The following is a 15,485-nucleotide window of genomic DNA, read 5'->3' as shown; positions in this document are numbered from 1 at the left end:
GTTAAAGGGCACCTCGGCATCCACTGCCGAGATTGCGAAAGCAAAACGTGCCAACCATTCTTCCAACAAACAAAAGTGTTGAGTAGACACCCCAATACGCTGACTCGAGAAATCATTGAAGCTGCTGAAATCGCCCGGCTAAATGACGCATGTATCAGTAGTCCCTCCTTATCGTTGTCAAAGAAAGAATTAGAATTTCTATCTGCAAGGAAGTAATGCTGCTGTATCTGTTTGGTATTTTTTGTGTGCGTGGACAAGTGTGTATCAACCCTATGTGTTCTTTTTGTTGCTTAGAGCCTGATGTATTTATTTCCACGTTCCGAGCAATAAATCTTTAGTTGAAAGTCAGCGCTTGTCTTTGTGCATCTTCCTGTGGTCCTTGTCTTTTCGCGCTGTTCTTCTTGAACATGGCATACCAACTCGCCCAAGCATCAGTCCTAACGAGCATTAAAGTCGCCGGGCTGGTAGTTACGGTGCTCGGCTGCTAACCCGACTAATGGGCCCGGCCACCGTGACTGCGTTTTGATGATGATCAAATGCTAGAGGCCTGGCTACTGTGCAATGTCAGTGGACGTTAAAGAATCCCAGGTTATCGAAATTTCCAGAGTCCTTCACTATGGCTTCCTTTACAGCCTGAGTCGGTTCGGGACATTAAACCCCCCATAAATTATAAGCCATACAAAGGCCAACAGCCACAGAATATTCTAAATTGATCAACACCACAAATCAAATAAATAAATTTAAAAAAAATCCCCTGTGCCCATTGGTTTCTGTGGCTGTTGGCTTCTGTCATATCTATAACGAACCCCTCATTCCTCTTCCCTTATTTGCTTAATTGCTTAGCGAGGGCCTCGGTTCTGGCAGCCTTGACGCCATAGGAAGCATAAGAGGGTTCTCACGCAGCTTCCACTCTCTTCGTTCGATGACGATCTACGTTACACCTGCGGTAAGTCAGGACGCTCCACGTCCGCCGCTTATGAACGTGGGTGGCGCTGATGAACACTCTCAAGGTTAGGTTACATGTAAACATAAATACCCCCGAAAGCAGAAGATTTGACAGCCGTCGCCGTAGCTCAGAGGTAGAGCACCGGACGCGTAATTCGGAGGTCGTGGGTTCGGATCCCACCGGCGGCATGTGGTTGTTTTTTCTTCTCCTTTTCTAATCAATTAGCATTAAGCGATAACATATTCAGTAATATTCTAAATTGATCAACACCACAAATCAAATAAATAAATTTAAAAAAAATCCCCCGTGCCCCTTGGTTTCTGTGGCTGTTGGCTTCTGTCATATTTATAACGAGCCCCTCATTCCCCTTCCCTTATTTCCTTAAGCCATACAAAGGTAATAAATGGTAAGCTGCTCTGCAATCCTTCCACTTTGGTTCATCGGTTTGTTATTTAGTTGCTCCTGCCGCCCACAGCGGGAATACTGGCTGAGGTCCCTCTAACGGCAGCGCATTTATGCATGCACAAAACAAACACATCGCCACAGACGACAAGCACAAAATTACGTTTACGTTGGCTGCTGACCCCGAAGACCCGAGTTTAATCCCGGCCGCGGCGGTCGAATTTCGATGGAGGTGAAATTCTAGAGGCGAGTCCACTGTGCGATGTCACTGCACGTTAAGGAATACCAGGTGGCCGAAATTTCCGCAGTCCTTCATAGCGGCGTCCCTCATAGCCTGAGTCGCTTTGGGGCGTTAAGCTCTCGTAAAGCGAACTAAAGCAATCTTTTCGTGCAATTAGCGAAATGAATAGATAGCTACCGTAAACATCATTTTAGAGAGGCAGTTGTTTAGGGCGCGTTTCCCTCGTGTGTAGTGCCCGCAGCGTCGGTGTAACACGAATCGGAAACGCGAACCAAAAAGGGGTGCCACTGCTCTCGACGATGGATGGATGAAAGATAGGAGCGTCCGTCCCCTTTGAAACGAAGCTTTGGCAGTTGCTACCACGCTGTCATTTTTTCTTTATATTTGTTTAAAGGTATAATGAATCGACCTATAAATTCGCCTGTTTCTTTGAATACGTCGTTAAGCCTGCACCTTTAACCATAGGTCACGTCTATGCTTTAGAGCCACCAATCTTTTAATCGGTTTTTGCTAACTTTCACCGGGGATTCATTCACATGAACAGTTTTAGCTCTGAGCCCTAGAGTGTCAACAAAAGTGACTGTGCCTGCATGGCACATGTAAACAAAGTGCACAGATGTTATCTTCTTGGTGAAAATTTTTTTTGGAGCTTCGGATTCTAAGACTTCCTGATCTATAGCTTCAAACAGCGGTTCATGCACCGACTCTTATGGTGTAGAAGGATTGCTTCCTGATCTGTCGTTTTCAATTTCGGTACAGTTCTCCACTCTGCTTCTTTTCAGTAAAAATAACCCCGTTTCTGCCTTCAGCGTTTTAAAGCGAAAGCGTTACTACTTGCACTTTCAGCCTTTGCCGTGGCGCGGCGGTTCCACCATTGACCTTTAGTTGACCTCAGTGTGACGTCATGTGTGACATCCCGCAGAAGAGAAGGGCGACCGACTCGCGCCGTCGCAAGCCGCGGCGGTGCCACCACCGGCGCCTAACTCCTGCGCTCTCCGCTAGGAGCGCGATTGTGGCGTTACGCTGAAGAGATTAGGCTCGACTCACGTCGCTAGAAAGCAGTAGCTGTGCCAACCACCAGCGGCTTAACATTGCCTCGCGATCTCGCGCCGTCCGTGTGCGACGACGGTGCACATGAACGGCGGCCCGACTGGACTGAATTGTACTGGACTGGATTGGATAGGATTGCAATAGATTAGATTACATTACATTAGAATACATTGGATTGGATTGCATTGGATTGGATTGGATTGTATAACAGATGCATCGCCACAAGTCTAACCACAAGCACCACCACCAGCTACACTACCAGCTGAACCATGGCGTAGGTACGGATATTGCTTTCGCAATTACCGGGCTTAACCAAGCTAAGCCACAGCGATTGTTTTTTACTTGTTGTTTGAACCTCCTTATTTCTCCGTCCTTATCTCCTGCTTACTTATTGGTTAGATTTTGAGTCCTTCTCATCCTTTCTAGTCCTTCTCGTCTTTTATCGTCCTTCCCTCTGAGCTTCCAGTGCTTGGAGCGATGCCCAGCCCATATCCACTTATACTGCATTGTTTGTGATTTTGCCGTGGGCAGCCGTGTGAACAAGTGGCTGCGCTCTCATGCCACTAGGTATAGATGGCGCCAATTGATGGCGCAGCGGACGTCGCCTTCGGCACCGCAATGAGCTGCCGCTTAATCTCGCGTTACATAGGCATAGTAACAGGTAGTGAGGTTTGTTTTTACAGCGTGGGCTCAGCGCAAGCATTTGTTAGGATGAGATCCGTTCAAGGCCGCAGATCGAAGCGGCAGTAGATGAAGATAATGGAGGGCGGTGATTCGATAAAGAAGGGATGTAGTGGCAGAATATATAGAGACAGCTGTAGCGGACAATGAGCGAGCAAGAACAAGAACACGCTGGTCAGGACAAAAAAAAAAGGTTTGATTTTATGGTTTATGAGGTTTTTCACGTGTCAAAGCGACTCAGGGTATGAGGGACGCCGCAGTGGAGGGCTCCGGATAATTTCGGCCTCATGTGGTTCTTTAACGTGCACTGACAATGCACAGCGGTGCCATTTGCCACTGCCAGCGCCCCGCACTGTGATTTTTTGACCTCAAACATAAATGAGTGCAATTCTGGGTGTCAGCTCAGAGTTCGCGTGGCAGCAATGTTTCATGAACTGCATGTTGTAGAGAGAAGGGCATATGACGGAGCGCAGCACTCGGACTCTTCGAAGAGTGGCTTTGGGCGCGTGAACGAAATCGGCAGGACCGCAAGACGGGAGCGTATATACCCAGGTATAAGCTTAGCTCCTCGACTGGACACAACCTTGAGTTCCATAAGGTCTGCACAGTGGCGCATACTACCACAAATACAATAGTCTGCATGTGTCGTGGGGGAAGGATGCGCGAACTTGGAGGATATAATAACCTATCTGTGGTGTGAAGGTGCTAACAGTAAGATCATGTTCTGCAAAAAGCGCGGCAGAAAGAATGTGCAGAAGCAAAAAGCTCGCAGAAGTTGCTGATACATGTGATCCGTCAGCTTCACTTCATCCTCTTGCCAATTACGAAGACAAGATGCCGCACCTGCAGAATTTGGTGGAATCATTGGCTGTTTTATGGTGAATTCCACATTTGAGTGGGATCCGCGCCAGAGCAACTCCGGATCTGGCAAAAGGCGACCCAACCCTGATCGTCCAGATAAACACGAACATGCTCCGGCAAGGAGTGCGACGTAAGCTCTCATGAGCGACCGGTTCCTCAAGTTTGGCCTGAGATCCGTCTACACGTTTTCTCTTGACCAGCTTGGCGACGATTAGAGGTGATGACAAATTTCAGTAAAAGCCTGCATGTGGAGTCACCGCATCTTATGAATAGTTGCGATGTAGCCGATGATTTTTCAAACGTCTGCGAAGTGACTCAAGAAACATTCGTTTGTTAGATAGATGCCTTTAAGAAAGCATACATTTCGCCATCGTCACTGGCGCTGGTCTCTGGGCTCTTTCAGCCGCTTTCGCAATTAATCGGGGCGAGAAGTGCCACTGTTCGTTTCGACGATGCCGTCAGAGTGTGAACAAACGTCCAGGGTTAACCGGCGCTGTCTAAAACCGCACTAAAAACAGGCGAAGAAAGCTGGTCATTCGACAAGTAACGGCAGCGTGCAATCGGAGTTCCGCCGCTTCTCGCTGGAACAAACGAGAGCACTCCGGAGCGGAGAGAGTTGCACCGAAACGACCAGTGGAATTCGCGAACACGATTCAGGTCGATCAGCGCAATCCGTATTCACCGCCGCGGAGCAATAAAATCTGCTCCGAATCGTTCAGTGGAATTCGCAATCAGTGATTTTGCCATACGCACGTGTTTGTTATGCAGGCTCACAGAACCGACTGGTCTGGGAGACCCACTGTTCACGACCGCTTCAGGTGCAGAAGGAGACTGGTGGAATGTGCATGTTTTGCACATCCAATCCATGAGGAAATGGAGCGTGAGCCACAAAATTTTCTCTCTCAGCTTACCTGTAGGAGTTTGGAAATTAGTCCCAATCTCTATAACTTGCAGCAGTCGTTATGGCTACGCTAAAGTAGGAAGGTAAAGGCAAACACAGTGCAAAAGTTTATCGCACTTGCGTTTTTCTGTCTTTGCAGTTTGAAAGAAAAACTTCAGTCTTGAAGTTTTCGTTGTGTTACGGCTTTTTTAAACTTTAAATTAAAGAAAGTTGTTGAAGGGAGCGACGCTTTTGAAAAAATTATGCATAAGAAATGAATCGCAATTATTTGAACACTATTTAGAAGCGGCACTTTAGAGCATTCTTTCAAAGAGCAAAAGAGCATATCCTGCACGAGATTGCGGCTTTATTGAATTTAGCTCAGCTTCAAGAATAGGAAACTTCAGGGTGTAGCATACTTGCTGTAGGCTTCTTTTCATTCGTACTATTGTGCCTATTGCTGAAAACAGCAAAAAAAAAACACTGGCGCTGATTCACTGTAGAACTCAGAATTCTTTGACCTTGACTGCAGTGCACTGTTTAAGCTTCCCAAGCCCGCTTTTGTGCGAAGCACATTGTCAGACGCTGAATGATGACAGGCATGTAAAAACGACGATTAAGAAAATCATTTCTCAGCTTCACACTGATTACTCGTCTCGGTGAAGGAGCACAAATATCACCTATATTAAGAATGGTTTCTAGCTACTGCCGGAAGTGTTTTTAAAAAAATAAACAGCATGCAAAGATGAACTATTTTGGCTTTTGGTCAATACGAGTCGAGCTTTTGCGGTGAGCTGCTCCAAGTGGTCTGTGCAGTGACGATTTTTGTGTTCAGAATTGCTGTTCAATATTTTATTTGTGGGAAGGATAGGTTCAAGTAAGCCTCGATGTTACGTTCCTCATGGGAAGGGTAATGAATGAGACGTGCTTAATCTTTTTCTGTTACCTTCTGATTTCAAGCATAAGATTAGACCTTTGCCTTTAATAGCTGTAGAATTGACTAAATACTTATGAAAGGTAGTGCTATCCACTCAGCTATGATTCACAAATTCCGCATATCCCGGGCTCTTCTCGTTCTCGGAAGCGCTACTGCAGTCAGTGAAATGAAGGAGCCCAAGATTTTCATGGCTTCGTGATATTTGCCTTGACTGGTAATTTTATAGAGAACCGTAGAGAGTTTGACATTGTGTTTAAGAATGCCAGCGCTGCAACTGGCTAGGAGGCTAAAAAAATGGCAGTGGCTTATCTCTGCTATGCCAAGATATACGAGGTACTGGTATATCTTGGTTAAGCTTGCTGTTATTACCTTCGTTTCCCCGTGTTGAAGCTTGAATATCCGGTACGTGTAACTATGACTAAATTGGAGGCAAGACAATGTGCAGTATCAATTGTCATTTGCCTTCAAATTGGCAGGTTGGTATGATCTTTCCTACGCTTAACGCCTAATTGCCACACGACAACCTCGGGGCCCGATGAATTGAGTTTTTCAAATCTCCTGCGCCGCTCGGCAGCAGCCCGTCTCTCTTTTTCCTCCATGGAACACGGCGCAGTAGCTGTTGTTGTTGCGACTGAGAGAAGGATGAAAAAGAAATTGCACGGGCCTGACTACTGACTCCAGCCGAGCCACCACCGCTGCCACGTGCAGATAGAGGAGAGTTAGAAGATCAGAGGAAAGAGAAAAAGAAAAGACGCGCGTCGCAACAACAACCGCGCCCGCCGAAGCGGACGCTGGCTGAAAAAACAGAAAGCGGCCGTAGCCGCGCTCGCCGAAGCGAGGACAGATACTCTGCATGTGTATCCCTCCACATTTATACACGCGGCGCAATCCCCTCGCGCATGCGCAGTAGCCCGCTACGGCGAGCGGCGAGGTGTCCACATCTCGGTGGACATCTGAACCAGAGGGAGGGTGCATAACTTCCCTCTTGGAACAGTGGACACCTCAATCGTGCTTTAAGCTAAGTGGCGGTAGTGACAGGTATGCGCTGCATGCGTTGGCATTGACAATGTTGGGCCAGGAACTTGGCGCTGAAGCCATATGCCGTCGACATTCGTTGTGTTCATTGGCGTTGGCGTTGACAACGTTTTACACTCCGGTCATTTTGAGGAAAGGAAATGCGCATAATGGCTCCCTGGGTCAGTGGACGCCGAGCGCGCGCGGCGAGATACGCCAGCTGAGCGTAGTGACGTCACTTGCTCCTCGCGCATGCGCAGTATGGTCGAGCAAGAGAGCACGCGAAACGGCAAGACTGCGGCCAATGTGGCTGGCGCTACAAAATGTTGGTTAAGACGCCCTATGTTGATTGCATGCCGACGGAGCTGATTTTCGTAAACCCAACTCATGTTACCGCTGCTTTCACGCGTGAGATAATTTATAAAGATAGTAACGTCTGTTGTATTTTTCTTTCCACGCAGCTTGTTTTCGAGGCGGTGGCGCCCTTGGGAGTGCGGCATGAATCTGGAGTAATGCTGGATGACATCGAGTTCGCCGACGGCTCGTACCAGATCCGCAGTAAGCAGGCAGATAAAGGAAAATGTGAACAAAATAGATTGTACTTGACCACTGCCATTGTCGCTAAAATGCCGCCTGTGCAGGAATCGCGTCAAAAAGATTCTGGCCACTGAGTTCGTTTTTCGGGTGTGTAGTGGACAGCTTTAAATTTCTATAGCATTAAGAGAGCCCTTGTTACCTATTGCAAACCTTTTAAGGCGAAAGCCTTTAATGTCTCATCGTTGTAAGCAGCAGTTATCGACAGAAATGTCACGCTTTTCATTTGGTCGAAACGGCGATGACGTCAGAGTGAGCGAATTTCAAACGGGGCCAATTGTACTTTGGCTAGTCACCATGCAACCAATTTATGGGATCGTATAGTGATGCTCCAAGTAAGTGGGACTGAGATTGGTTAATTGCTTAATTACCCAATTATGCTAAATAACTTTTCTAGTAAGGCCATATATAAAATAAAACCGAGTAGGAAATTGGTCGAGCTCGGGAACCGAACCCCGGTCTTCGGCGTGCGAGACGAGCATGCTATCCACTCCGCCATGCCAGCTCGATGGTTTGGAATAAACAAAGGCGCGTCTAGTGAATACGGTGTCTTCGCTCACTCCCATCCTGCTCCCTTCCCTTTCGGCGAGGTTTAGGTGTCCACCGAGATATTAGATACATTTCCTTTCCTCAAAAACCAATTTACCGACGAGTGAGGCGCAGAACCGAATGGGCGATGGCATTCTATGGACTCCCTGGCAGCGTTGCAAGACGCTGTCGCGTTCCACTCTTAGAGGCGAAGCTTAACATCTTAACCGCACATCAGTGACCACACTTTAGGTCAAAAAAGTGCCCCCCTGAATTTTGACGGCTGTCCATCGAGATATGTGACACAGTTACTGCGTAATTTCCTTCCCTCAAATACAATTTTCATTTTCTTCATTACGGGCCCTCTTTGTCTTCTTTCACTCCCACTCCCTCCCTTCCTCTATGGTGCGATTCAGGTGTCCACCGAGATGACAGAGAACTACTGCGCCATTTCCTTTACTCAAAAACCGTTGCGTTCAAAGGGCAAGGCATCGCGCCGAACGGGTGGTGGCGTTCCGTGGACTCCCTGGCAGCGCTACAACACACTGTCGCGTTCCACTCCTAAAGGCGATGCTTAAGCGTCATTAATTAGCAGTTAATTAGTATTCAGGCATTCATCAGTAATTAACTATTAATTAGTGATTTGTCATCACTTAGTAATTAGTACTTAATTATATGAGACGCCACCAGTGCCACAGAAGCAGCGAAAGTGGTGCAGAAAACGCTTTCGCCTCTACGCACTTTAGACAGTCAAAGTGCCCCCTGAATTTTTCATCTTCATAGGTGCCGTCTGTGTTCAACTGTATGGCTCAGCCGCGGCAACCGCCACTGGGGTCCCATACTAGGGACCTCCACCTAGTGTTTGTAAGGATCGGTCCCTTACGGGCTGATCCAAACATACCTCCTGCTCATTCGTAATAAATGTTTTCACCACCACCACCAATCCATGGGGTATGAAAGCTCTTTACCAATGATGTACACTCGTGAGCAGTACGAGAAGAAACAAACTTTGTGCACACAATCGCAAATTTTCTGGTGATTTTTCAAATAAATTTGGCAAAAACTTCTAAATAGTATGCGGCAGCAGGAATAGTAGTTAGAAAGCAGTAAAAAAAATGTGATTGACGCACATAATCTTCGTGTAATCATTAAACGAATGCTCGGCTGGAGTCAAAGACGACTGCAGTCAAAGAAGCCATTTGTACTGTAAAGATTTTGTTTTAAATTACTTCTTCAATGAAACATTCGCCACCGTTGTGCTTTACGCAAAGAAACCTTTCTAGGTTCCCATGGTTGTTGAAGTACGAAAGAGAGGTTTTACTATGGCAGGCGCGGGACGAGATCGGAATAGGCCGCCTTAGTTATGTGTGTAGTTGAAAATATGCACAGTTATATTTTCAAAACTGTTGTTGATAATCAGATAGAAACGCCTGCAGTACAAGAATAAAAATTATTTGTTGGCTTCGAAATGACCTTAAGCAAAGGGCTTAAGTAAAAAGGATGGCAAAGAAACGTCGTTGCGGGTATTCAAGAAGCACCAAAGAAACCTGTTATGCTAGCTGCATTGTGCTTGTTAATTTGGTGAATTTCAATAGAAATAATACCTCTTTCTGCTGCACCGGGTGACATTCATGAAAAATTTGGCAAGGGACACTGCAACGATTATTGGATTATTTCTTTGAAGAAGGCTTTAGCCTATCCAGTCGTAGCGGCTTTTTAAATTACCGTCTTTGCCAAAAGTAACCGGGCAACGGCGGTTTGTTCCTTAGCAGCGTAGCGAAGCACTTATGGCAGCCCTTTAGTTATGAATCTCTGAAAAGTAAGATGAACCCTTGTGCTCACGTTCTGACGCCTTTCTGTGCAACAGGAGAAACAAAAACCTGTGAGTGAGTGAGTGAGTGAGTGAGTGAGTGAGTGAGTGAGTGAGTGAGTGAGTGAGTGAGTGAGTGAGTGAGTGAGTGAGTGAGTGAGTGAGTGAGTGAGTGAGTGAGTGAGTGAGTGAGTGAGTGAGTGAGTGAGTGAGTGAGTGAGTTAAACTTTTATTGAGTGTCCGGCGGTGTTTAGCGCTTCCGGGCCTAGGTCTCCCACGTGGGGACGTTGCCCATGTGTGCGGGGAACCAAACCAGCACGACCTTGTTGTCCGGCGAGCGTTTCAGGTTCTTGATTATTCGGCAGTCTTCCACGGATATTCTCCCCTTAGCGTAGTTCTTTATGACCGTTCACGAGTCGCTGACAACGACCCCGAGAGCATGGTCTGATATGGCGAGTGCATTGGCTAATTCCTCTGCCACTTCGGCGCGTCGGGACTTTACGCTGGCCGAATGGGCAAGCGTTCCGGCAGTGTCCATGACAGCAACGACGTATCGTCGATCGTCCTGATATTCGGCAGTGTACATTGAGAGCGCTTCCCTCGCTTTTCCGTAGACTCGCAGCAGGGCGCGGCTCTGGCCTGTTGCTCGTTTACTTTTGACAAAAGGGGGTACACTGATATAGGGTCTTGATATTTATCCCTTCTAGAAGTAGACAGCTGTATTATTGTTTCTCGGAATAGATTTTCCTGGTAAGTGGACAACGACACACCAAGGCGATTGAAACAAGCGATTAGAATTGAAAAAGTTTTCCGCTACTATTTAGGGGGTGTTTTCGGACATATCGGGGAATCATCACGGGCCGCCTATTCATCGGTTATAACACTTTAGGGCGCTTTGTACATAGTGCACATCGCGAACTCGCTGATTTTTCTCACAGTGTGCTCTATTTACCACTAGCCTCTTCGTTTTGGTTGAATTTGAATTTTGATTTAATTTTGCATGCTTCGCCTAGCACCTTGGGTGCCTTTTTATGTTAACTAGAAAGCGCAGCGCAAGTGATTTCACGAATTACTCAGCGTAATAGCACATCTAACACCATTTTCTAGCAGACTGATTTTTTTTCCATCCGGTACTGATCCCTATTTTTTTTATTTCTTGCGTCACCTGCATGATCGGAACACAAATTTATTCCGCGGTCCACAGGGCAATGATGTGATATATTCTGATGCTTAAATATAGCAGTATTTATCTTTTTGGTAGCTTGCAAGAAATTTTTAACGCGCATGTAAAAAATTACCCTTTGGGATTTTCGTTGATGAACTAACGAATTGCTTAGGCTGAAAAATATTTATTTTCAATCCAAGTGGCAAACGGCGCCTAGTAGAGATAATTCTGTGCAAGGAATTGCGCTTTTAGTGAATCCTTTTCAAAGGACAACTAGTAATAACCGGTATTTTAAGAAGATTTCATAGACGTTCTTCTGTGCGCACGGGCAGATCTGAAATAATGTCGCAGATTAGCCTCTGCGTTTCCGTCTGTAGAGTAGTTGAAAAATGGGCTAAAATCGCTAATGCATCGCCCATTTCAGTAATTTCTTAAAATAATGTCATCGCCGTGCTTTTCACAAGGTGTAACTGTAATCCGCTGCAGTTCTTTACTACTACATTCCCCGATGAACTTCAGAATTGCGCAATAGCTATCTTATTCCAGTGCATAGACTGAACACTAACTTCTCATTCATTTCTATAGTAACTTCGGTACTTTAGCTAGTTCGACAAAGGCCATGATCCTGGAACGGGTAGGGCGCTAACTCCTTCATCTAGCATACTGACTGAGGGCGTCGCGATTTAATTTTTGCATCGAAAGCGTGGTGAACTTAGGTTGAAGATCTATGATCACCCGCTGTTTGTAAAGAAATCCGCTAGAAAACAAGTAATGCAGCGGACATAATTTTGCACCGGTCTGAAAGTCTGAGCACACGTATGTCCGTTGGCAGTCGCAGCTAAAAGCATTTCATGATGGTAGCTCTGATTCTCGGCAATTCTGTTGAATGTCATAGTCAACCAAAGGCGTGCAGCTGCAAATTTTTTGCCGAAATTTTGAAAGCAAGTAATGCGATTTCAATAGTCTGAATATATTTTGAAACTGACGTGCAGTAAAGTCGCTTTGCTTTCTGATGCCTGTGGCCACAGTCTTCGCTGAAACTGTATGTTGCCGATATTTTCATGAATTTACTAACTTTTTAGTTTTAAACATAAACGCACGACGACATTTGCAGTGAGGAGACGATGTAAATAAAGCGAGTATACACTTTTAAAGTTTGTAGGTTTATAGTGAGGAGGAAGCCTATAAATGAGTTAGCGCTAAGAGGGAAAGTAGCAGAATTCAAGACCTCACTGTAGAACAAACATTCATCTCTAACTCCGGAGAACGACCTTACTGTTCAGGCACTGAAGAATAATGTCACAGTTATCATTACGGACCATGCAGTAGAAGTAGGCAGTAGCTTAATTAGACAGGATGCCGTACGACACTCTCAGGAGACGAAGGATCTTATTAAGAAACGCTAAAGCATGAAAGCCTCTAACCACAGCAGAGTATAACTGGCAAAGCTATGAAAGCTAACCAATAAGTGCAAGATACCGACATATAGAAATAGTCAAGCATGCTCTAAAGAACGGATGTAATCAATTAGTGGTGAAGGGTTTAAGAAGCATACGGAAGAATCAGACGCATGCTTTAAGAGACAAAGATGGCAGTGTCATTAGCAGCATGAAAAAGATTGTTAAAGTATCCGAAGAGTTCCTCATAAATGAATACAGCAGCCTATGTAATCTGGACGTTAAGGAGAGGGGGAGTAGTGCACATGAATTCGACATCCCGCCAGTAACAAACCAGGAAGTAAAGAAAGCTTTAGGAGCAATGAAAAGGAGGAAAGCATCTGGAGAGGACCAGGTAACCGCAGACATGATGAAGGACAGCGGAGGGGTTGTGCTTGAATACCCGGAGGCCGTGGGTTCGGAACCCACCGTCGGCACGTGGTTGTTTTTTCTTCTGCTTTTCTAATCAATTAGCTTTAAGCGAAAGTAATATTCTTACTTGATCAACACCACAAAAAATAAATAAATTTAAAAAAAATCCCCTGCGCTCCTTGGTTTCTGTGGCTGTTGGCTTTTGTCATATTTATAACGAGCCCCTCATTCCCTTTCCCTTGTTTGCTTAATTGCTTAGCGAGGGCCTCGGTTCTGGCAGCCGTAATGCCATAGGAAGCATAAGAGGGTTCTCACACAGCTTCCACCCTCACCGTTCGATGGCGTTCTACGTCACACCAGCGGTAACCAAGGACGTTCCACGTCCGCCGCTTACGAACATGGGTGGCACTGATGAACACTCTCGAGGTTAGGTTATTTGTAAACATAAAAACCCCCGAAAGCAGAAGGTTTGACAGCCGTCGCCGTAGCTCAGAGGTAGAGCACCGGACGCGTAATTCGGTGGTCGTGGGTTAGGATCCCACCGGCGGCACGTGGTTGTTTTTTCTTCTGCTTTTCTAATCAATTAGCTTTAAACGAAAGTAATATTCTTACTTGATCAACACCACAAAAAATAAATAAATTAAAAAAAAAAATCCCCTGCGCTCCTTGGTTTCTGTGGCTGTTGGCTTCTGTCATACCTACTCTGTGTACGCAATTCCTCATGACCTCGATGGTACCAGGAGCTTGGACGAACGCTAATATAATCTTAATCCACAAGAAAGGAAATGTCAAGGACTTGAGAAATTACGAACACCCTTCGCGTTTTCTTGTGTTGTACTACCTTCCCTGCCGTAATGCATTTGCTGCGCTGCAGTGTGTTATGTAAGCTAAACGAGAGGAAAATTATTTTGTTACTCGTACACTGCTGTGTTTAAGACTTCACAGTAAGTACCCATCGACCGGAAACCTATCGAAAACAAAGAAAAAGCGCGACTTTCAACCGTCGTCTTCATCAGCCAAATTTCGTTCACTGTAGCACAAAGGACTGCCCCACACTGTACTAATAACCCTGCCCTGCGTCAGCTGCGGACCCCTTTATCCTTCAAACTTCTTTGCCCTCCTAATCCTTGTATGTCCCCTGTTGCGCTCGCCTACTCTTAGAAGATATTCTGTTACCGTAAAGAGCATCGGTTATTCTGCCTTCACGTTATACGCCCTGCCCATGCTGATTTTTTTTCTGATTTTTCTGCGATATATTACATCTGAGTTTATTCTGACCCATTCTGCTCGCTGCCTGTATCTTAAAGTAACACATAACATTTTCCTGTCTATATCTTGCTGCGCAGTCCTCCATTGAAGCTGATACCTTATCGTTAGGATCCATGTCTCGGTAACCTAAGTTATCAGTAAAATGGTGCGGTTATATAGTCTCCTTTTGAGAGATATTATTAAACTGCTATTCATCACCAGAGGAAGAGGAGTAACAAATTTATTTTACATAAAGAAAAAAAAAAGGTCCTCAAGGGTTGGTTTCTAATTTCCCAAGAGTCCACGGGCCTGGGCTAGACGGAGAGCTGTGTCCACTAGCCGAGTTTGGCCACCTGGTCGAGCGGCTTGCAGAGCGGCCTCCTATGAGGAGGGGGAGATATTGGGTACAGAGGGAACTGCCATGGGTTGGGACATTTCTACAGGTAGTGTATCAGAGTAGCCTTCTCCGCCCCACATGTTCACCAGAGCGGGAAAACGAGAGGTAGGCATGGTTGCGATGAATGACGTAAGGTGAGACGTACATGTGTGTCTGCAGTTGCCACCAGACCACACTGTATTTTTTATCTAGTGGACGATGAAATGGTGGGACGGTGAAGCGGCTGTTTGTGTAATCAGCGGTGATTAGGGGGTATGTGAGTAGAACCCGCGTGGTTTCCTGTGTGCATTTAGGCGACCGATCTTCCCTGGCTCGGAAGGATGGTTCTCGAGCCAGTGCATGAACTTGCTGATTAACGGGAGTAGAGGAATGCCAAGGAACCCACGTAAGGATATATCTCCAGGGTAAGCGTGTGCTCTGATGCGAGAACGTGTCGGCCAGTTGGTGTGATAATGCTTTGCGGATAGTGATGGTACGGGACATCGAGGTCTGCGCAGATTCCTTTGATGTTTGGATATTTCGTAGCGTGTATGAGCGCCAAGACGGTGGCCGCACCCTCGGCTCCCGTAAGGTTGTAGGCGTAGAGCAGGTGCGGACCCTTTGGTGCCGTTCTCGAAGGCAGCCGCAGCGGTATAAAAGCCCGGTAAGGTGTGTTGAGCCGCGCTCACAAAGAACATGTCGGGTCTGCCTCCGTATAGTGTTCGGTGTAATATGCAGCTCGGGCGTGGCGTCTTCCTCTGTGTAGCTGATAGTGTCTACCAAATACACTCCATACTATTATTATTAAGCGAGTTATTTCACTGTCGTGGTCTGAGTAGGCGGTTACTATCTGCCTTAAGTTTGATTCATCCTTACGGGTTAATAATAGGTTGTACCCACAGAATATGCTCCGCTTCGTATCGTAGCTAACTGTAAGCCTACCA

At 46.1% G+C, this 15,485-nt stretch overlaps 1 protein-coding gene across 1 annotated transcript in view; it reads left to right on the top strand.

Annotated features, from left to right (window-relative positions):
* The window catches only part of LOC149370581 (MAM and LDL-receptor class A domain-containing protein 1-like), a 144,861-nt gene that overhangs the window by 15,196 nt on the left and 114,180 nt on the right, over positions 1-15,485 (top strand). The window contains exons 5-6 of the mRNA XM_089578029.1: positions 4,950-5,061; positions 7,474-7,570. Coding sequence (XP_089434155.1) covers positions 4,950-5,061; positions 7,474-7,570 — 209 coding nt within the window. The remainder of the gene's footprint in view (positions 1-4,949; positions 5,062-7,473; positions 7,571-15,485) is intronic.

The sequence above is a fragment of the Amblyomma mixtum genome, chromosome 1 (genome assembly GCF_055824585.1).
Source record: "Amblyomma mixtum isolate Tamu chromosome 1, ASM5582458v1, whole genome shotgun sequence".
Classification (NCBI taxonomy): Eukaryota; Metazoa; Arthropoda; class Arachnida; order Ixodida; family Ixodidae; genus Amblyomma; species Amblyomma mixtum.
Note: the sequence above shows the minus strand (reverse complement) of the source record. Positions and strands in the feature narration are given on the sequence as shown.